General features: G+C 43.3%; 1 protein-coding gene across 1 annotated transcript in view; it reads left to right on the top strand.

The window, feature by feature from the left end:
* The window catches only part of LOC126457081 (chordin-like protein 1), a 672,845-nt gene that overhangs the window by 598,521 nt on the left and 50,767 nt on the right, over positions 1 to 23,557 (top strand). Inside the window, exons 5-7 of the mRNA XM_050093090.1 lie at positions 9,348 to 9,592; positions 18,521 to 18,614; positions 23,194 to 23,290. Coding sequence (XP_049949047.1) covers positions 9,348 to 9,592; positions 18,521 to 18,614; positions 23,194 to 23,290 — 436 coding nt within the window. The remainder of the gene's footprint in view (positions 1 to 9,347; positions 9,593 to 18,520; positions 18,615 to 23,193; positions 23,291 to 23,557) is intronic.

The raw sequence follows: 23,557 nt of genomic DNA, 5'->3' as shown, positions 1-23,557 counted from the left end.
ATCAGGACGACTGATATCGGTGAGCGAGAGTGTGTTTTCACGATACGTGTGTTCAAAAAAATGTTCAGATGGCTCTAAGCACTATGGGACTTAACATCTGAGGTCATCAGTCCCCTAGACTTAGAACTACTTAAACCTAACTAAGATAAGGACATCATACACATCCATGCCCGAGGCAGGATTCGAACCTGCGACCGTAGCAGCAGCGCGGTTCCGGACTGAAGTGCCTAGTACCACGCGGTCACAGCGGCCGGCCGATACGTGTGTACTCATGGCAGGCGCACCTGTCACTATCGCTTCATCGACGTTTTACCTTATTGCAATTGTTGCAGTTCGTATTCCGCCGGTAGTCGCATAGCGGCCAGCGCGAAAGTTACGGCGGTTGGGTGAAAACGCACAGCGAAATAAGTCATCCTGATGGCGGGGTTCGAGGGCGGTTACCGAAGTCAAACATTCCTATGGGCTGGTGACTCACCACAACCAATCCCGTAGGGAACAGAAAACTACCTTACCATACAAGTAGCTTATTTGCCGGAGATGTCAATGTGTAGCCGTATTATTTCTACTCTATAATCAAATTTACAATACTAAAGCAAATTTGGAACATAATTTTTCACCGTCAGAATAAAATGATCTACATTAAAATCGTAAACGAAATGTGGAATCAAATGCTTCGTTTCTTAATCACAAAAACAGGTACGCTTGATATTTGACGATTATAGTGCCATCTGTCACCAATGGAAAACAAGTTTGGGTAAACCGTACGTGGTTTTTTCCCGTAGAATCCAAATCTACACATATTATGAAAATGTATGTGTGTGTTCCATGTCTCCTAAATCACTGGACCGATTTCAACCAAATCTGTTTAGTACACATATCCCTTACTGACTGACAACAATCGCTGTCGGTCTAAGAATCACCTACCTATCACAGTTCAGGAGATATGACGTCATAATCAATGAAATGTGTGGAAAATGTGCCTTTTTCACGTGTAACGTTTAAATTTATCACTTCTGTGCGACTGTTTCTATTTGCAATAAATATCGCAGGCAGTATCCACCACATATGCAACAAAATGCAACTACAAAATTATATCACGGTATCACACTGTGATAGGCGATTAACTGCCGCATTGTGCTTCTTTGCTACTAACTCTATTCGCAAAACATTTTTCAGACAGTATCCACAAATGCCGCTGAACGTTAACTACACAAATGTAGCGTTGTACAATACACACATCAAAAAAGTTTTGCATCACCTCGCTACCGAGAGTTCCGGAACCTATTAAGAAAATTTGGATAGAGATCAGCATAAACATCATTTCTGCCCTTTTTAATGCTTATGAAAACCACACATGTTGTACCACCATACAATGGGACCTTCAGAAGTGGTGCTCCATATTGCTGTACACACAGGTACCTCTAATACCCAGTAGCACGTCCTCTTGCATTGATGCATGCCTATATTTGTCGTGGCTTACCATCCACATGTCCATCAAGGCGATGTTGGTCCAGTGTTGGTCCAGACTGTCCCACTCCTCAACGGCGATTCGGCGCAGATCCCTCAGAGTGGTTGGTGGGTCACGTCGTCCATAAACAGCCCTTTTCAATCTATCCCAGGCATGATCAATAGGATTCATGTCTGGAGAACATGCTGGCCACTCTAGTCGAGCGATGTCGTTATCCTGAAGGAAGTCATTCACAAGATGTGCACGATGGGGGCGCGAATTGTCGTCCGTGAAGTCGAATGCCTCGCCAAAATGCTGCCGATATGTTTGCACTATCGGTCGGAGGATGGCATTCACGTATCGTACAGCCGTTATGGCGCCTTCCATGACCACCTGCTACGTACGTCGGCCCCACGTAATGCCACCCCAAAACAGAAGGGAACTTCCATCTTGCTGCACTCGCTGGACAGTGTGTCTGATTGTCTGGTTGAAGGCATATGCGACACTCATCGGTGAAGAGAACGTGATGCCAATCCTGAGCGGTCCATTCGGCGTGTTGCTGGCCCCATCTGTACCGCGCTGCATGGTGTCGTGGTTGCAAAGATGGACCTCGCCATGTACATCGGGAGTGAAGTTGCGCATCATGTAGCCTATTGCGCACATTTTGAATCGTAACACGACGTCCTGTGGGTGCACGAAAAACATTATTCAACATGGTGGCGTTGCTGTCAGGGTTCCTCCGAACCATAATCCGTAGGTAGCGGTCATCCACTGCAATACTAGCCCTTGAGCGGCCTGAGTGAGGCATGTCATCGACAGTTCCTGTCTCTCTGTATCTCCTCCATGTCCGAACGACATCGCTTTGGTGCCCTTCGAGATGCTTGGACACTTCCCTTGTTGAGAGCCCATCCTGGCACAAAGTAACAATGCGGACGCGATCGAACCGCGGTATTGACCACCTAGGCATGGTTGAACTACAGACAACACGAACCGTGCACCTCCTTCCTGGTGAAATGACTGGAACTGATCGGCTGTCGGATCCCCTCCGTCTAATAGGCTCATGCATAGTTGTTTACATCTTTGGGCGGATTTAGTGACATCTCTGAACAGTCAAAGGGACTGTGTCCGCGATACAATATCCGTAGTCGACGTCTTCAGGAGTTCTGGGAACCGGGGTGATGCAAAACTTTTTGTGATGTGTGTACATAGTTCAAGAGATATTATGCTATAAGCACTGAGATACCAGAAAAAATGCCAGATCATACATAAATTTTAATACATTTATTGTTCATTACTAAGACACTACTCAGAAGAGTCAACTATAGAAAATCCCTGACGCCTGGCAGCGTTTCGAAGCTCAGACGGCTGTAGGCGAAAACAGCCCCCATGTATAGAGCTATGCGGAGATGTTGCCATATAGACGTTTAGACAGTCGCGTCGCAGAGACTCGAAGCAGCTATGCCCAGCGTACGCAAACTGTCCGGGATATTACACTATAAACACTGTTCATTTTCTGTTTTTGTTTCTAACAGGAAATTGGCAAAATGAATACCTGAGCAATACTAGGTTCTCAGCTACTACGCAATGAAAACTGGGAGTTCCCATTTGAAAATACGTAGTTGTCCGCCCCACGCAGGAGGGTTGCTTAAGAGGTGACCATCTGTAGCACAGACAGATGTCTCCTTAACTAATATTAATTTTTCACGTAAAACTTTTTTTTCTACGATGCGTCGATTTCGGGATATTTAGTTGTCTCAAGTGGACAGAACTTCGATCTCACCCTCTTAAAGAGCAAAGTAGTTCCCTCGGAGTTCTGTTGTAGGTATATAGTGGTACGATTGTATGGAATCAGACCTAGAGACTAAAAAAATGGCAGGAAGGCTTTATTGTGTTTGGACGTGCCCGTTAACACAACATTAATGAAGTAGCCCGATTACTTGATGTATCAACTCGCACTGTTCAGAATACCTAAAAAAAATTGTGTGCTACTCGCAGCCATGTGACACAATATATGAGCACTGGTCGCGGTAAAATTCTACCGACAGTGATTGGAAACTGTTTCAAGCTGAGGAAGAATTGCCGCTCTATGTGAATGGAGATCCATCTCGGCCAGATTCTACGAGCGAGCAATGCGAAGTACAACATTATATATTCCTTACTGTCAAAATCTTTGTAGATGTACAGAAAGTAATATCCCACGTTGAACTAACTGTGCGAGCCCTGATTTCTCTTATTTTATCATATTTATCTCTGTGTAGGTGGGTGCCAACAGAATGTTTTCGCAATCGGAGGAGAAAACTGGGGATTGAAATTTTATGAGAAGATCCTGTCGCAACGAAAAATGCCTTTGTTTTAATGAATTCCACTCTAATTCATGTATCAAGTCTGTGGCACTATCTGCCCCATTTGGCGACAATACAAAACGTGCTGTCCTTCTTTGTACTTTTTCGATGTCATCCGTCGGTCCCACCTGATGCGGATCCCACACCCCAGAGCAATACTCCAGGATAGGACGGACTAGTGTGGTGTAAGCAGTCTCTTTAGTAAACCTGTTGCACTTTCTAAGTGCTCTGCCTACGAATCGCAGTCTTTGATTTGCTCTACCCACAACATTATCTATGTGATCGTTCCAATTTATGTTATTTGTAATTTTAATCCCTAAGTATTTAGTTGAATTACAGCCTTCAGATTTGTGTGACTTATCGCATAATGGAAATTTAGCGGATTTTTTTCACACTTTTCTTTATTCAGGGTCAATTGCCACTTTCCGCACCATACAGATATCTTATCTAAATCGTTTTGCAATTCCTTTTGGTCATCTGATGACTTTGCAAGACGGTAAATGACAACATCATCTGAAAACAATCTAAGATGGCTACTGAGATTGTCTCCGATGTCGTTAATATAGATCAGGAACAATAGAGGCTCTATAGCACTTCCTTGGCGAACGCCGGATATTACTTCTGCTACTATGACCTGTGGCCTTCCTGACAGGAAATCATGAACCCAGTCGCACAAATGAGGCGATATTCCATAGGCACGCAGTTTGGTTAGAAGACTTTTGTGAGGAACGGTGTCGAAAGCCTTCGGGAAATCTAAAAATATGGAATCAATTTGACATCCCCTGTCGATAGCACTCATTACTTCATTAATATAAAGAGTTAGTCGTGTTTCACAAGAACGATATTTTCTGAATCCCTGCTGACTATCTGCCAATAAATCGTTTTCTTCGAGGTACTTCATAATGTTCGAATACAGTATATGTTCCAAAATCCTACTGCAAATTGACGTTAGTGTTATGGGCCTGTAATTCAGCGGATTACTCCTAATTCCCTTTTTGGGTATTTGTGTGACTTGAGCAATTTTCCAATCTTTGGTACGGATCTTTCTATGAATGAGCGGCTGTATATAATTGCTAAGTATGGAGCTACTGTATAAGCATACTCTGAAAGGAACCTGACTGGTATACAATCTGGACCGGAAGGTTGCCTTTATTAAGTAATTTAAACTGATTTGCTGCACCGAGGATATCTACTTCTATGTTTCTCATCTTGGCAGTTGTTCTTGATTAGAATTCGGGAGTATTTACTTCGTCTTCTGTGGTGAAGGAGTTTCGGAAAACCGTGTTTAATAACTCTGCTATAGTGGCGCTGTCGTCAGTGACTTCATCGCTGTTACCGCACGGTGAAGGTATTGATTGCGTCTTGCCACTGGTGTGCTTTATGTATGGCCAAATTCTCTTTGGGTTTCCTGCCAGATTCCGAGACAGAGTTTCGTTGTGGAAATTATTAAAAGCATGTCGCTTAGTGGTGATAGACTGTTCTACCCTTACTCTAAGTTAGCATTCTTTCGCCCATATCTTTTTGTTGCACACGCGTGTAAAGACACGAACAGCTACTGTTGTCTGTTTATCGTGTTCGTAGTAATAGTCAGTAATCGTGTACGTAGTAATAGTCGGTAAGGTAGTGGTGCAGAATTGGCTGTCTCCATTGAGTTGGGACGGTCAGATTTTTAAACATATTGATATTTGATGTATGGATGTTCATAAAAGACATCGATATTATCAGGAGAAAATATCGATAACCTTAAACATCGATATTATTGACCCATCCCTATGCAAGAGAAGACTCGGGAGTGAAACACTTCTCTTATGTGTTCTTCGCATGAAATATTGTACTTACAATAAACATGTCAGACAACAATAGTCCATTTTTCATTAAATACCAGACGCAGTAATGTGTGTGACTTTTGCTCCGAGTCTACGTTACTTTTACAGTGCGTCTGTATCTTTTCTTGATCCAGGCATTCAGGGGGGTAAGGAGGGCGCACGTTCTGCCCCATAGTTGAGAGCAGGGAGTGGCAATTTTCATCATTCCCATACAGTGCTGGCACCAAATGTGTACGTTTTGCACCTCATACCTATCATTTGCGGTGCTAGAAATGATACACGTAAGAAACAAGTTTTCATGAATATGCTGTATAGGTACATTTATGTTCAAATCTGGGACTCATTTGCAGTACTGAGTATGGTATTGAATTAATCCTATTTTAAGACATTTACTGTTAGATTCAAAAGATTGGTACTAGCTGGAATGGGCAAGAATTCTGCCAGTGAGAACTACGAGGCCTGTTCAAAAAATTCCAGAACGTTCGTAATTTCGTGCCAGTGGTGTGTTTGAGCGAAATGCGGTTGGCATCCCTGTACTTGCCTGTATTTAGTGTGGAACTGCCTGAAGTTTCATTGCTATATGTCTGATAGTTGTTTTTAAGTGCTATATTGAGTACAACGTTGTGTCGCATAGTTTGTGGATTTCGAGATGGCAGAGGAAGAGGAACAACGCGTCTGGATTTTGCGTGAAACTCATAAAACCTTCACAGAGACACTCTAAATGATGCACGAAGCCTACGGTGATGAGATGTTAAGCCATACTCGGTGTCATGTGCGTGTCAGTTGAAGACTGACTTTCCGAGAGAGTACAGAAGAATTTAACATTTCAGTTGGATCATGTCATAGAATCCTGACACTGCATCTCGGAATACATCGTGTTGCCTCACAAGTTCTTCCAGCGGCTCATAAGGCAAGACCTGAAAGACTTTTGTCTCGCAATCTGCGAAGAGCTTTTGGATCGCGCTAAAGACAAGGAGACGTCCCTTAAGAGAATAGTAACTGGTGATCAGACGTTCATCTACGGTTATGATGTTGAGACCAAGGTTCAAAACTGACAGTGGGTCGGGAAAGGTTCTCCAAGAACAAAAAATGCTCGTCAGGTCAGGCCAAATGTCAAAGCCATGCTGATAGTTTTCTTTCTCTTTGAAGGATCAGTTCATCATGAATTCGTGCCACAGGGACAAACTGTTAATCGGGAATGCTATCGGGACGTGCTGCGACGCCTGCGAGAAAATGTGAAAATTAAATGACCTGAAATGTGGCGAACCAATTCATGGTTCTTGCAAAACGGTAACGCACCCGCACATTCATCCCTGTTGGTGCGTGACTATTGCACAAATAAACGAAATCGCTGTGATGCCTCATTCTCAGTTCTCTCCAGAGCTGGCTACTGCGGACTTTTCTTTATTTCCAAACTTGGAAACCCCGTCGAAAGGACGAAAATTTGCAACGATAGACGAGATAAAAGAAAATTCGTAGACAGCGCTTCGCGCGATCCAACAAGAGGCGTACCAAGACTGCTTCCGGAAATGTCGTTGGGAGCGGTGCACCACTTTTGGAGGAGAGTAAAAGGCAAGCGCAGAAAAATTCTGTGGACAAAGTTCCGGAATTTTTTAAACAGACATCGTACAGCGCCTATGAGTCAAGGAAATACAGACAATAAAAAGTATCACTTTCGATACTCTAATATCGATTAATCTATGCAGAAATACTATAGGTACTGGGAATATTTACCGGTACCATTACGATTATACGAGGGGCGTTCGAACAGTTCGTGCAAAAATAAAAACTACTTACGTATTTGGGGTAAACCATTTTTATTTTTCGACATAGTCTCCTTTCAGACTTATACACTTCGTCCAACACTGTTATAATTTGTTGATCCCTTCCGAATAATAGGAATTATCCAAGTCTGCAAAATAGCTAGTAGTTGCTGCAATCACCTCGTCGTTTGAATAAAATATTTGTCCCGCCAGCCTTATCTTCAAATTGGGGAACAAATAGTAGTCCGAGGGAGCCAAATCTGGAGAGTAGTGGGGGATTTGAAACGAGTTGGAATCCTATATCCATTAATTTTGCGACCACAATTTCTGAGGTGGCTGCTGGTGCATTGTCATGATGGAAAAGGACATTTTTGCGGTCCAGTCGCCAGTGCTTTTTTTTTTTTTTTTTTTTTTTTTTTTTTTTTTTTTTTTTTTTTTTTTTTTTTTTGCATCTCGGTTTTCGAACGGTCCAATAACGATGAATAATATGCACCTATAATAATTTTACCCTTTTCCAGATAGTCGATAAGTATTATCCCCTGCAAATCCCAAAAGAGAGTCGTCATGACCTTTCCGGCCGAAGGAATGGTCTTCGCCTTTTTTGGTGCAGATTCTCCCTTGGTCATGCACTGTCTAGAGTGTTGTTTGGCGTCAACAGTATAGTAATGTATCCATGTTTCATCCACAGTGACGAAACGACGTTTAAAGTCCTGCGGATTCTTCCTGAACAGCTGCAAACCATACTTGCAACACTTCACACGATTCCATTTTTGGTCAAGCGTGAGCAATCGCGGAACCCATCTTGTGGATAGCTTTCTCATGCCCAAATGTTTATGCAAAATGTTATGTACCCGTTCATTCGAGATGCCCACAGCACTAGCAATCTCACGCACCTTAACTCTTGTTATCCATCACCATATAATGGATTTTATCAATGATTTCTGGAGTCGTAACCTCCACAGGGCGTCCAGAACGTTCAGCATCATTTGTGCCCATATGGCCACTCCGAAAATTTTGAAAATCACTAGAGTTACTTGATTCATACGGTTTCCAAACACAAAGAAATAGACCAATGTGGCTTAAAGGTGGTGTGCGTTCTTTCCAAAGATGCTACTAACTAAACATGCAGTAATAGTTATATGTGGTGTGAACTCAAGAACATCCTGCAGAAGCCTGCTTACGGAACTAGGGATACTAAACTACTGCTTCCCAATATATTTATTCCTTAATGAAATTTGTCATTAAAAATATATCACTTTTTCAAACCAACAGCTCAATTCATGGAATCAATACTAGAAATAAGAATAATCTTCACAAGGATTTAAAGTCACTTAGTCTTGTACAAAAAGGTGTGCATTATTCAGGAACACACATTTTCAATAACTTGCCAGCAGCCATAAAAAGCTTAACAACCAATGAAATTCAGTTTAAGAGAAGCCTAAAGGATTTATTGGTGGCCAACTCTTTCTACTCCATTGATTAATTTCTCAGTAAAGCCAACTGTACAATATAACGTCTGCACCATTTCAGTGCAGTAATGTGTTCATTGTAAATAAGTATTATAGTAGTTGTATTACATGTTTGTTTCCTTATAAATAAATAAAAAACTTTTTTATTTTAAATTCAGTGCACTAGTATTTGTAAAATGACTCTTTCATATAGTGTTCATTAAAAAATGACGATCATTCCACTTGGGACCTGTGGAATGGTACATTAGCTTTTTTGTTTTAGTTGTAAATATTTGTCATGTATTGTTGTTTTTCTGACATGTTCCACATCCTGGAGGACCTCCTCAATACGGATCAATTGGAATGAAAGTAAATCTAATCTAATCATGACCTCGTTACGCGCCGGTGGTGCCATCTCTCGGATTTGGCACGGACTTTACAAACGCCCCTCGTATATCGATATTGTGAAGTATCGATACCTTTTCCCCATTCCTACCACTGCGCTCTTTATCTCCCGGCAGAACACGAGCCTCAGACGGAGCCCGCGCCGCCGCAGCCGGCCCTGGGGGCGGAGGGAGAGCAACAGCGGCCGGCGGGGGCGGAGGAGGGCGAGATGGCGGCGGCGCCCAGCACCATCGTGGGCCGCGACGGCGACGGCGGCTGCGTGCACAACAAGCGCGCCTACCGCAACGGCGAGAGCTTCCCCTCCAACAGCACGGGGCTGCGCGTCGACCAGCCCAACCAGTGCGTCCAGTGCAAGTGCACGGTGAGTACCCGCGCCTGCTCTGCACACCTCGCTGCCCCGTTCGCCCACTTAAAGAGCGCCTACTGCCATTACTTCTGCTTATCTTCTTGCGGAGCTGTTAACTGTCGAGTTGTGAAACTACCGTAGGCTATCGTAAGTAAGCATAGACTACAGTAATTTTCCTAGTAGCTTTGATCAGTTAAGGTTGTACCCGCATTACCTGTACGTTAGGTGTGTTGCATACGTATCAGGCGTTACCTCATAACGACCGGTTTCTTTACATATGCGAGCAGTGTCTTACTAGATTCGCCTAGAAACTGGTAGCGGTGAACCGCCTAGAAACTGAATGAGGATATATAAAGAGCTACCTAACATACGGAACATTTTCATTGTACATAGCTATCCTCCTGTCTGTTACTTAAAAGTAAACAGCATTTATAGCGAAACTGAGACTATCGATGTTTAACTCATGTTTTATCCGAAAAATTGTTGATTTGTAGCGTGAAAAAGAGGGATGTTGTAGCAAAAGTAAAGAAAACAGTACTGGTTTACCATCTTGCGCTAGAAAACGCAATTTCCTCAAAAAAGGCAAATTTAAAAAAAAAACACAAAACAAAATATGTCAAACTTCGCTTCAATATTTCGTTGAACTTATATAAGATATGTTCCTGTTATAAATAAACAACTTTCACATTTATCAATAACAACAAAAAACTCTTGCCTTTGATCCATTTTTTATGTTTGTGCATGTAAACTGTAGTTACATCCATTGATTAATTTGGTTACATAAAAGCGCAGAACTTACGCGATAAAAGAATTTTTATTATGTATGAAATGCAATTTACAATTTGTAAGGATATAAAATACACACTGGACTAACAGTGGATGATGAACGGTTCTAATTATGTGCGAAACAAACAACTAGAGAAACAAAAAAATAAAGAGAAACTGTCAGCTCCCAGTTTCTCTCTTACATATTAATTTATGTTTCTTTCCCTACCAGCGCTCGGTTCAAATGGTTCAAATGGCTCTAAGCCGTATGGGACTTAACATCTGAGGCCATCAGTCCCCTAGACTTAGAACTGCTTAAAGCTAACTAACTTAAGGACATCACAGACATCCATGCCTGAGGCAGGATTCGTACCTGCGGCCGTAGCAGCAGCGCGTTTCCGTACTGAAGCGCCTAGAACCGCTCGGCCACAGCGGCCAGCCAGTGCTCGGTAATCCATGATTCGTGTACTGTAACAAAACTACCGAAGCGTAGAGCACAAGTCTAATTAGACGATAATGAGTTTTTAAGGGCACTAGAGAGACAGTTCTGACGTTGTCCTAGATACTGGCACCAGTACTTAAGAAAAATCAAGACGACAGGGGGGGGGGGGGAGACATTTAACTGACTTATGCTTCTTCTCTATACTTCGATTTACAAATCTGAGTAGACTCGCTACCAAGAAAGGGGGAAGTGCATCGTAGGGGGTAAGTCGTTCACTGCGTGTGCAAGGGTCGTCCAGGATCCTGATCTTTTCGGGTAACACACCTAGGCCCTACATTCACTAACTGATTGAAGCCAACGTAGCATAAAACAACTAAATAACTCCATGTAAACGCTAAGATCCGCCACGACCATACAGTGACGAAATATTTACTTGCATTAATTGCCCTTTATCTTTAACGGTTTCTCGGATCATGCCTCAGAACTTTATGAGGGAATGGCTGCTGGACAGTCTTGAATGACAAGGTGGCTTCATTCAGAAAACTGATCGTTTATTATAAAGTTCTTTAACGGATACACAGGGGAAAACGTAGACAAACTCACTTACATCAGTCCCTTACGTACACAGAAAGGGGGAATGGCTCACGTTAATTTAGCAGGGGAATCCCACATCGTCACGCCACCTGACGGGCCACTTTAACGATGACAAACGTAATTTGCAACATACGTTCTCCTCGGAGTTCCCATATATGGACACGTCTACCATAATTTTGTACACAGAACGGGGAATCGTCTGAAAAGAGGATGGGGTAATGTCGCTGGGCTGTCAGTGCGCCTTTCTTTGCTACCACAGGGAAATCCGCAACATGAGTCAGCGTGATGACAGTCCGTCGCACTCCAGACGTCACTGTAGACTCCTACTAGCATTGCTACAAACAAGTCTTTTTCCTAACAGCAGCCACATGCTGCTGCTGTACGATCCCGCATTGTCGAGCAAAGAATGTAACTCTGCTCTCGGGCGCTAGTCACGTAGTGTCGTATATCCTGCATGTCGTTGAGTGTGGCCCTCCTGAACCCATCGATTCGACATTCACATGACAGTCATGGGATACCGACCAACGCAGGCAGCAGTATCGCGCAACGTTAAATTGCATCATCAATAGGGCACAGCCCTTCCGTTGCCGAATTACGACCCGTGCTAGTGGACGTTGTACTTACGCGAAGCATAACACCGTCTTCACAAGAAGAACCAACATTTAAATGCGATTTCTGAATGATAAAATCCGCCGTGTAATCCTTCCTTGCAGACAAACTACAGATGGCATTACTCTTGCCTTCTTTGTGCTGAAACGCTAATCGTTAGCATACAAACAAGAACGCAATAAACCCTATGAAAATTTGATATTTGATACAGGTCGCCTTCATGGTGTGGTATATTAAATGGCCGTCAGCGTATGTCCATTTCTCTTGAGTGCATGTGCACCTTATATAGTACACAAACAGCCCATATTTGTGCGGTGTGCTATATTCTATACCATCTGGCTTTCAATCTGCTGCTCATACTTGGGAACTGCCATCAGCATTGCATTTCCTATTCTATAAATACAGTGGTTCACTGAATGATAACTTTTCTAACAGAATTGGTAAAGGCTACGAATGTAGAAATGTAATAGTCGTTGTATGCATTGTAGATTTATGTTTTGTTTTGTACACTAGTGATGGTGGAAAATGCACCCAATATAATAATACGTACATAGGGCATTCATAGACGTGTTCAAACCCAGTTTAAACCACGAGTCAGTTTAGTGTGGACTGAAGTATATCAAGTATATCCCGCTGTACCTGTGATACATTGGTTGCACTGTTAAATAAATTCTACAACTGTGATCTCTCATATAATTTTGAACCAAACGTACCGCCGTGTATAAGTTCTCTACTTTCATGCATTGTCTTTTTGAGTAGAAGTGTGTCTTCTAGTGCCTCGATGAAAAACAACCTGAGCGTGTGATAATATACGCACTCTAGCCACTGGACTGCGGGAATAAATTGCAGATTCGAATATGGTAAAGACATGGCATCCCATGTAGAACATTCTGCAAACAAATATGACATAAATGATGAGTCTGAGAGAGAAAATAACCACATTTCAGAGAGTGATCGTAATACAGATACAAAGCAAGAGGTAAATAGTGATGAACCAGAAGATGTGGTTCCAATATTTCAAGCAAGCTATGGAGGAAAGGATGGCACTCTGCTGAAAAAACTGTGCCACCAAGATGCACTTGCCTTCACACATCAAATGTGCTGTGAGGTCCGTCACTGCACTGGAAGAGGCAAATCAGAAGAAAGCTAGGTTGTCTACTGGCAGATGTGAAGTGCGTCCCAGAAAAAAAAGTCCACAATACCAAAACTACGCACAAGGTAGGTTAATATGCAAGGAACATTAATTTGCATTTTGGACAGAGTTTATTGGCAACTTTTCTGAGTAGGGACGAGGGTGAGTGAAATGAAAACCATAAATTTGTAATAACAAATCGAAATTTCGCGCCGTTATCCTGTAAGTTGGTAAGCGTGCTACAAACAGCGTGCAGAATGGCCTGCAGGTGGCAGCATAGTGCAGATGCACACATACCGTCGCAGTATCAGTATAAAGATGGCCGCCCCACTTGCGACTTACACCAGGGAAGAACAGCGTTCTGTTATTCGGTTTTTGCGTAGTCAAGGTGTGAAACCTATTGAAATTCATCGACGAATGAAGGTTCAGTTCGGTGATGCATGTTTGTCACAGCAGTAAGTCTACGAATGGAGTAGGAAGTTCGCAAATGGTGTGAATTCAGTAAAAGATGCCCCTCGTCCAGGTCAGGCACAACGAGTTGTGACTCCACAGAACATTGCAGCAGTTGAAGCCATAGTGAAGGAAAACCGCCGACTGACACTGAATGACATTGCAGCATGTTTACAGATTAGTCATTGGCCAGCACACCACATTGTGCATGATGTGCTCCAGTTTCAGAAAGTGTGTGCAAGATGGGTGCCGCGGCAGCTGACACCTGAAATGAGAGAACGACTTGTTGATGCTCGTGAAGAACTTCTTCCGCGTTTTGAAAGACAAGGTTACTGGGGACGAAACCTGGGTTCACTTCTACCAACCGGAAACGAAGGGAGCGAGCAAGGAATGGCGCCATTCCTCATCACCAAAACCAAAGAAGTTTCGAACAGTACCATCAGCAGGGAAGATTATGCTGACTCTCTTTTGGGACGAAAAAGGCGTCATTTTGGAGCATTACATGCCTAGAGGGACCCCTGCCATCAGTGCATCATACGCAGATCTCCTAAAAAATCATCCGCTGCCTGCAATCAAACCAAAGCGGCCATGGATTGCTGTCGGCAGGTGTCCTTTTGCAACATAACAATGCAAGGCGCCACACTGCCCGTACAACAGTTGCAACAATCACAGACCTGCATTTTGAGTGTCTTCCTCATCCACCACACTCACCAGACCTTGCCCCAAGTGATTTCCATATGTTTGGACCACTCAAAGACACAATGGGAGGAAAGAAGTTCCGTTCTGATGTAGAGGTACGCCACGCGGTGCATGAGTGGTTGCGCGGACTACCAAAAGAATTTTTTTCTAAAGGAATCTATGCACTTTGTAAGTGCTGGAGGACTTGCATTGAGCGTGGGGGAGATTATGTTGAAAAGTGATACAGCTTTGTACCACTTCTGTACAGTAAATAATATTTTAAAAAATATTTAAGTTTTCATTTGACTCATCCTCGCATAAAAGAACAACTATCCAGAATGCCCTGTCTTTGTCAGATTAAATTTTTGTGATTATGAGCAGTACATATCTTTAAAATACACTGATCTTGTGATGTACACATATACATTCCAATTTCCTCAATAATTTCATGAAACTATTTTTTTCTGGCTGGTGTAGAAAACACCCCATGCATGTAGCAACATCATAAAACTACGCACTGTGCATACGGATAAAAGGCGTGTTAGTCAAGTCAGTCAAAGCAATAACCCCCACAAGGCCAAGTCCATAAGCGAAGACCGTCATAAAATGAATGAAATGCCGGGCTGCACAGGAGAACATATACTCCTATAATTTTTACAGTTAAAACTATTAAAACTATGGGAGTAAACTACGATGAAAATATTTCTTCTGTGATATACTACGTAAAGATGGTGAAGGCGTCGCTGCTGGTGAGATGTGGATGACGACGCCGCTATCAGTCGAGACCTGAGAGGTAAACTCCGAGTAGCTGCTGAGATGGTAAGAAAGGAGGGTGCAAGCGTGAGGGGCAATACAGATTATGAGTAGGTTATGACGGGGGTGATATTGACAGTGCCTGGTCGATAAGCAGGGTCTATATCAGAGATGAGCGAGGGTTGAGAGGGTGGCGGAAGGATCTGGAATATAAGATACGAGAAATCATAGCTATTACTGAGTCATATAGACAGTAGTTTTTCCCTCGCTGTATTTGCGATTCGAAAAGGGAAGGGAATGAATATTAGTACTACAAAGAACCCTCCGCCGTAGACTGTACGGTGGTTGGTGCATAAGTTCGTAGCGTTCTTGCGTAAGTTTAATAAACACAACAGAAACACATAACAGAGACTTTAATCGTCAGTAATTTATTCTCCTTCACTGTTTACGACAGTCTGCCAACGCTGGGGTAACTTCCGAAACTGTAGAAACCATTTGGTTTTGAGGAGAAGAACTCATCGAGCTATCTTTGGAGCGCATTTTTATCCGGAAAGGAAGTTCCTTGAAGGCTGTTCTACAGAGAGCGGGAAAGGGAGTATCTGAGAGAGCAAGATCAGGTGAATGAAGTGAGTGCGAAAAGGCTTGCCAACCCAACTACTATGTAGCGTTTTTTTGTCAGTCTAACAGAACACGGGTGTGCGTTATCGTGGGGTATCATTACTTCACGCAGTCTTCCTGGCCGTTGGTTCTTGGACTACGTCTGGGAGACGTCTCAGTTGTTAACAGTAAACGTCAGCAGTGACGGCTACACCTCGGGGAAGCAATTTGTAGTACACCACACCATCGTGTTCCACCAGATGCATAACAATGTCTTTCGTGGATGCGCGCAGGCCTTTATACGGGGAGTTGCTTTGTTTGGGCATAGCCATTCCTGTCTTTTCCTTGTGTTAGCATAAACACGCCATTTATCGTCACCATTAGCAATGCAGGGTAGGTATGATTGGAGTTGTTCACGGGCCAGTTGATGACGAGCAGAGACGCACATATGGCCACCCGTTAATTTTTGTGATTTTGGCTTAGAGCATGCGACACCGATACACCCGATTTTTGAACCTTCCCCAATGTATGCAGATGCTGCATGATGGTGTAATGATCACAGTGCAACGCATTTGCCAGTTCTCGAATACACCGACGTGGATCATCGTGTATTAATGCGTTCAAAAGATCTTCCTGAACTTGGAGAGTCTCTAATCTCAAAGCGAGCCCCCCCTTAAAACTAGAAAACCATTTTCTTGCCGTGCTCTGTCCAATGGCGCCATCTTCATTCATGGCACAAATGTTTCTGTCTGTCTCCGCTACTGAACTCGAACAGAAGAATCTGTCCAAAAAGTTCGATTTGTGTAGTTGGCACTACATAAAAAATGGCAGTCGATAAATAAGCCCTTAACAATCGGAATACCAACATGCAAAACAAAAACCTTACGAATTTACGCACTTTTGCAGACAGGGGACTGCGAGGGGTAATGAAGCATTAATTTGATTAAATGATATGGTGTCTGGCGCTATAAGTGTTAGGGTGGATTAATGTCAAGGAATATTTCTGGAAGTCTGTTCAACTTTCCTTAGGACAGAGTTTGGAGGATATAGAGGAGGAAAGAAGGAGATATACACCACTGGCCATTCAAATAGCTACACCAAGAAGAAATGCAGATGATAAACGGGTATTCATTGAACAACTAGAACTGACATGTGATTACATTTTCACGCAATTTGCGTGCATAGATCCTGAGAAATTAGTACCCAGAACAGCCCTCTGGCCGTAATAACGGCCCTGTTACGCCTGGGCATTGAGTCAAACATAGCTTGGATGGCGTGTACAGGTACAGCTGCCCATGCAGCTTCAACACGATACCACAGTTCACCAACAGTAGTGACTGGCGTATTGTGACGAGCCAGTTGCTCGGCTACCATTGACCAGACGTTTTCAATTGGTGAGAGATCTGGAGAATGTGCTGGCAAGGGCAGCAGTCGAACATTTACTTTATCCAGAAAGGCCCGCACAGGACCTGCAACATGCGGTCGTGCATTACCCTGCTGAAATGTAGGGTTTCGCAAGGATCGAATGAAGGGTAGAGCCACGGGTCGTAACACATCTGACATGTAACGTCCACTGTTCAAAGTGCCGTCAATGCGAACAACAGGTGACCGAGACGTGTAACCAATGGCACCCCATACCATCACGCCGGGTGATACGCCACTATGGCGATGACGAATACACGCTACCAATGTGCGTTCACCGCGATGTCGCCAAACATGGATGCGACCATCATGATGCTGTAAACAGAACCTGGATTCATCCGAAAAAATGACGTTTTGCCATTCGTGCTCCCAGGTTTGTCGTTGAGTATACCATCGCAGGCGCTCCTGTCTGTCATGCAGCGTCAAGGATAGCCGCAGCCATTGTCTCCGAGCTGAAAGTCGATGCTGCTGCAAACGTCGTCGAACTGTTCGTGCAGATGGTTGTTGTCTTGCAAACGTCCCCATATGTTGACTCAGGGATCGAGACGTGGCTGCACGACCCGTTACAGCCATGCGGATAAGATGCCTGTCATCTCGACTGCTAGTGATACGAGGCTGTTGGGATCCAGCACGGCGTTCCGTATTACCCTCCTGAACCCACCGATTCCATATTCTGCTAACTCTCTCTGGATCTCGACCAACGGGAGCAGCAATGTCGCGATACGATAAACCGCAATCCGACCTTTATCAAAGTCGGAAACGTTATGGTACGCATTTCTCCTCCTTACACGAGGCATCACAACAACGTTTCACCAGGCAACGCCGGTCAACTGCTGTTTGTGTATGAGAAATCGGTTGGAAACTTTCCTCGTGTCAGAACGTTGTAGGTGTCGCCACCGGCGCCAACCTTGTATGAATGCTCTGAAAAGATAATAATTTGCATATCACAGCATCTTCTTCCTGTCGGTTAAATATCGCGTCTGTAGCACGTCATCTTCGTGGTGTAGCAATTTTAAAGGCCAGTAGTGTACGTTCGTATAGGAACAACAGCAGTGTGGGACTGAAGAGGATTGAGGAGTAAATGGCTAGTTTATCTTCGTAGTTATAAGATACATAGGTTTAGTAAAGGTGTTCGAGGAATTTGAGGAGAGGAGGGAATTTCTTCAAATGGCGAAGGGCACACATAGGAAAGGGAAGACAAGTAAGGAAGTCAGGGCGGATTCATAGCGCTGTACGGGCTTGTAAGGCGTGGTAAAAATTTGAAGGTGTCCATTTGTGGTCAGGCTTCACTATTTTATGCAGCCATGGCCCACGGCTTCATGACACGTGTTGAGACCTGACGGGTGTGTATGTTGAATACGCTGTAAGCCCTCTATTAATACGCTGTAAGCCCTCTGCTCGATGTGCCGCACTCGCTGGCATCGCTAATTCGTTTACAGCATTACAAACTGAAAATATGCCGCTGCCTGTAGTCGACTAGTGGCCTGTTGGTGTGTTCCAGGAGGGAGTGGTGATCTGTGAGACGCAGACGTGTCCGCCGCTGGACTGCAGCAGCCCCGTCAGCACGGCCAGCCACTGCTGCCCCGTCTGTCCCGGTGAGTAGGCCTCCTCTGCCTCCAGCTTACGCTCCAGTCAGGCTAGCACACTGGACAAAAAATTAGTCGCTCCCAGGAGACATGACACTTCCGCTGTGTAAGACCGTATTATATCTCTTAAAAAAATAATGTAACTACTTATTTAGAGGAAACACTCTCCTAGTAAATTTGTTTGTCCTTTGATTTATCGTGATCTGTTACTGATTTTTAGTGAAGTTAGTTTTTACGTTTTGCTTTCAAAAAAAAAAAAAAGTACAAAAGAGATATAATAAGCAAAATAATGAATTCCGTAGGTTGCCCATTACGTATTATATCTGGTTTTATCGAGCGCCAGGCTCCCTACAAATTACTGTAAATGCAATAGCGTAGTATTACTCAGCTCCAGTTCACTTATCTGAAATTATTACTATCACAGAAAATAGACAAGTTTTAATAAAATTATTTCACTGGATTCCTTCAATTAATCTCACTGAATATTTTTACATAATTGCTTCCGCTTCGGCTATCAGACATTGTGCTGTGAAAAAATATTTTTAAATGTACCGCGTAATGGCGGCTAATTGTTAACAGTCAGAGATCACTGTTACTCGCTCCGCAGCAGCTGGAAACATGGTAAATAATTTTCATTAAATATTCTTTTCATAAGATAAATGTGGCGTAGGTTCTTGAAATAACATAGGGAGATCACTTTATACTAATATATTCTTACTAGGACACAGTTTACACCATTAAATATTTGCAATTACGTTACGACAGAAACAAATGCTAGCGCAGCACAATAGCTTGCGTACCTTATTCCAGCTAACACCGGAACGAACAGAAGAAAACAGACTAGACAGAAGAATGAGCATTGCATTATTATCTTACAAAGATAATAATACTTCTTTTAATTACTTACACATTATAATCTCATACAATAAAAATGTCTTTTCTGCATCTATCTGCATCTATCGATCTATATTGTATATTTTTACAGTTAGTGTTATTACCTTTCGCAGATAAATCGATGTTTGTAGGTCATTTTGAGTCACACACAGTCATTTTTATTTATGTTTCACCTCCATAATGGTGAATATTGTAAAACGGACACTACAACCGCATCTACCCTCGGTAATGTCTCGAATTCGGCGAGGAGGAGGGTCCACTAGTTTCTACAGATATGTCATTTCCAGCTGAAGCTTCTCATTGATGATTATATCCAGTAGAATTAACAAATTGCGGAACGTTTATTGGTAACACTTACCTGTTGCTCCAAATAGAACCTGGCATTTTCTGTGGGATTAAGAGTGGGTGATTATGTGCGCCAATCGAAGAGAGATAGGGTATCTGAGTGTTTGTCAAATCTGGAACGTATTCGTGCAGGCCCGTAAACGCGGTTGTTCTCATCTTGGCAGACGGGGGTGTGCAGGATATACTCATCATGAATAAATGCAAGAAAGGTCAACACTTGCTCACCAAGATTTTTCAAATAATCATATTGGTACATACGACAATACAGACTTTCAGGGCGAATTTTATTGATGAAGTCTTCTCGGTTTATCAGCTGAGTCGTGGCGTCGTGTTGTCGCAAAGTTTCGACGAGTTTCCTACCTCATCTTGAGGCGAAGTACTTCGCTCACGTTCACGTTAACCTAAATAAATGTGCCAACGTCATGCTACGGAAAGCACACACAAAACAACACAGTACCACCCTGCATACATTTTGGGTTAAACACCTCATTGAGTCGAAGTTGCACTCAAGGCCTTCCATCCTTTGAGAAGAGGCAAATTTCCCAGTAGTCGGACTAAATTACACTCCTCCAGTCCGCTACTCTCCAGATTATGTGTTATTGTCACACTGAAGACGTGCAGCTTTATGTGACGCATCAACAATGGCCTTTTGCGAGGTACCCGTCCTGGAAAGTGCATTGCACGCAGTTGCCTTCATAATGTTCTCTCGGAAACTAGCAGAGAAAAGTTTTAAAAAAAGCACTCCGTCTTCAGGCCACGAGTGGCCCACCGGGACCATCCGACCGCCGTGTCATCCTCAGTGGAGGGGACTGATTTTTTTTTTTTTTTTTTTCAAACAACGGTATCGTCCTCTCTCGAGGTAGTTTCCTTCCGCAGGTATATACCGGCGGAGACGTTGTTCCCAGTCTTGGTAGCAGTGCTGAAAAGTTTCAGATGGTACGACTTTTGCCGGCCGGGGTGGCCGACCCGTTCTAGGCGCTACAGTCTGGAACCGCGCGACCGCTACGGTCGCAGAGCCATTTGAACTATTTGGTACGACTTTTAACAAGTCGGTCACATTCTTTTGGGCTTTCCCCAGAGACCCAAAGTGACGTCCTCTTACGACCTTTTTAAATTTCTGGACAAGAAACAAGTCACAACGACTCAGATCAGGTGAATATGGGGACCTTGAAACTAGAGAAATGCCTTTTGAAATCAAAAACTCCGTGATGGAAGTGGCCGTGTGCATGGGGTGTTGTGATGATGCGATATTCAGTCTCACACGATTCACCTTTTCCCTGAACCTTTCAACGACATCTTTGTAAACTACTTGGCTGATAGTCTGTCCTGGAGGAACAAATTCTTGACGCATAATGCCCCTAGTGTCAAAAAACCACAACAGCATTGTTTTGACCCTTGACTTGCTCATTCGAGTTTTTTTCGGTCGACGAGATGTCTCAAGTGTGCCACTCCTCACTATGGCGATCTGTCTGAGGACCGTATCAAAACATATGGGTTTCATCACCTGTGATCACACGACTGAACCATTCGTGGTCAGTGGCAGTCCTCTTAAGATGAATAACGCACACGTTTCTTCGACTGTCCATCTGCTCAGTTGTGAGGTTTTTCGGCAGTACTTTGACACAAACCTTTCGCATGTGCAAATATTCGGTCAAAATTTGATGTATGGTGAAGGTGTTTAACAGGCCACTCGTCATCCTTATTGTTAAATGTCGGTGTGAACTCACAAGAGCATGCATGCGTTCGATGTTTTCGTCATTTTTAAAGTTAAAGGTTTCCCTGAGCGAGGTTCACTTTCAACGTGTTCTCGGTCTTCCAAAAACGATTTTTGTCACTGAAAAACTCGTGCTCTTGATAAGGAATGTTCCTCATAGGCCTGCTTCAACTTTTCAGAGGCCACATTCGCGTACTCTCCAAGTTTAATACAAAACTTGATGGCGTAACTTATTCTAAATTCCGCTGTTTCATTTTCGTAGCACACAACAAAAACAAAACTTCACTGATGGCGCCCTCTGAAATGTACAGAGTTGAAACTCGGACTGAGCATCTGGAAGTAGTACAACACAGGCTTGTCAAATCACTCACACGGTGTTGTCAGTCTCGTTACTTTCCTCACACGCCTCGTACATTTACTGTTTCCTGTCAGGTTAGAAACCGACTATATTGACAAGACGTCACACTCGCCCCCAGTCCCTGTCGGCTAAGATCTTTTTACTACCACTGCTCTTACGCCGTGTTGCATGACTTGAAATGGTACACAGTTCTTTGTAGACACGTTGGACACTCCGTGCTGAAACACTTACAGATCTGGCAAGTTCATTCACAGAGTTGTCATGGGCACGGCCAAGCACACAAGCTTCTTGCCATCCTGTCATATCTATACGTCGATCCATCTTGCTGCTCTGATTCCATACAATCGACTAGCACATACACACCACTTTGCTGTCATGCCTTACGTCACCCGTAGGGGGCCACACGATCGCCATAGCAGCTACACACCACCTATAGCGCTCCAAAGCGACAGGATGATGATGGTGTTTGGTTTGTGGGGGCGCTCAACTGCGCGGTCATCAGCGCCCGTACAACGTCCAAATTTTTACACAGTCCAATTTTTACACTATCCAATCCAGCCACTACGACGAATGATGATAATGATGATGAAATGGTGAGGATAACACAAACACCCAGTCCCCGGGCAGAGGAAATCCTCAACCCGGTCGGGGATCGAACCCGGGACCCTGTGAGCCAGAGGCACAAAGGGGCAGGGGTGCCTAATACAAGGTGGTTATAGTGTCTCGCTCCATTTATAAGAAATAATGGATGCATTTACATCATGCGCATGTATGTTTATTGTCAATTAATGGCAAATCTCATTTCTATCGTTACTTCTATTACTAATTTTACGTGTACGTCTCATTTCATATCGCTTTTTACAATAGTACAGATTAGTATTCAAACAGTGTGACGTGCTCTAGATGTCTATCTCTTCATCTTGTACGCTGTGGAACTATTTCTCTTAGTTATAAGCATTGTCGTGATTGTATCCACGTTGTAAAAGCGTAGCCATTCATTAATCGAAGTGCAAAGTTTGTCCAAATCTTTCCATATTTCCTTGCGAGTGCCCAATGGCGATATCTTGTAGACATCGTAAGCGAACTGTTTGATAGGGCAGCTGCGCTTGCCTTATACACCGAATGTGTTTTTGGAAGACATGGAATGCAGACGCTGAAAAGTTGCTTAAAATTACTTTTCTGTGGCTAATAAGTGAGTCCACACCCTAGAAAATTCGGTGGACTATTATGTACACAGAAAGTGCGACTGTACATGATTATTGTTTCACTTTGTGCAGGTCCCCTCAGCTATAACCAGCAGTCATCGTCCATCACATTTAGTGATCCATCGGCACCCAGCGGACGCAAAGACAGAAACTGCATCTCCACTGGCAAGTAAGTACCTCTCCAGTTATTAACCTTAACGACAAAATATTTTCAGTGAACTATAGAAGACCTAAGGGTGGCTCATATTATAACTGCAGTTATCTCATGTTCTTAGAGAAGAACCCAACCTATAACTTTACGAAAAAAGATAGATAACTGAGTTACTAGGAACATGTTAATGAAAACCGGCAAAGGACTAGACTTAATTAACATAGGAAACTAATTAATTAGGATAAAATAAAGGATAGCTACTCGGAAGTAAAACTGAGAAGTGAA

This window comes from Schistocerca serialis, chromosome 1 (assembly GCF_023864345.2).
Source record: "Schistocerca serialis cubense isolate TAMUIC-IGC-003099 chromosome 1, iqSchSeri2.2, whole genome shotgun sequence".
Classification (NCBI taxonomy): domain Eukaryota; kingdom Metazoa; phylum Arthropoda; class Insecta; order Orthoptera; family Acrididae; genus Schistocerca; species Schistocerca serialis.
Note: the sequence above shows the minus strand (reverse complement) of the source record. Positions and strands in the feature narration are given on the sequence as shown.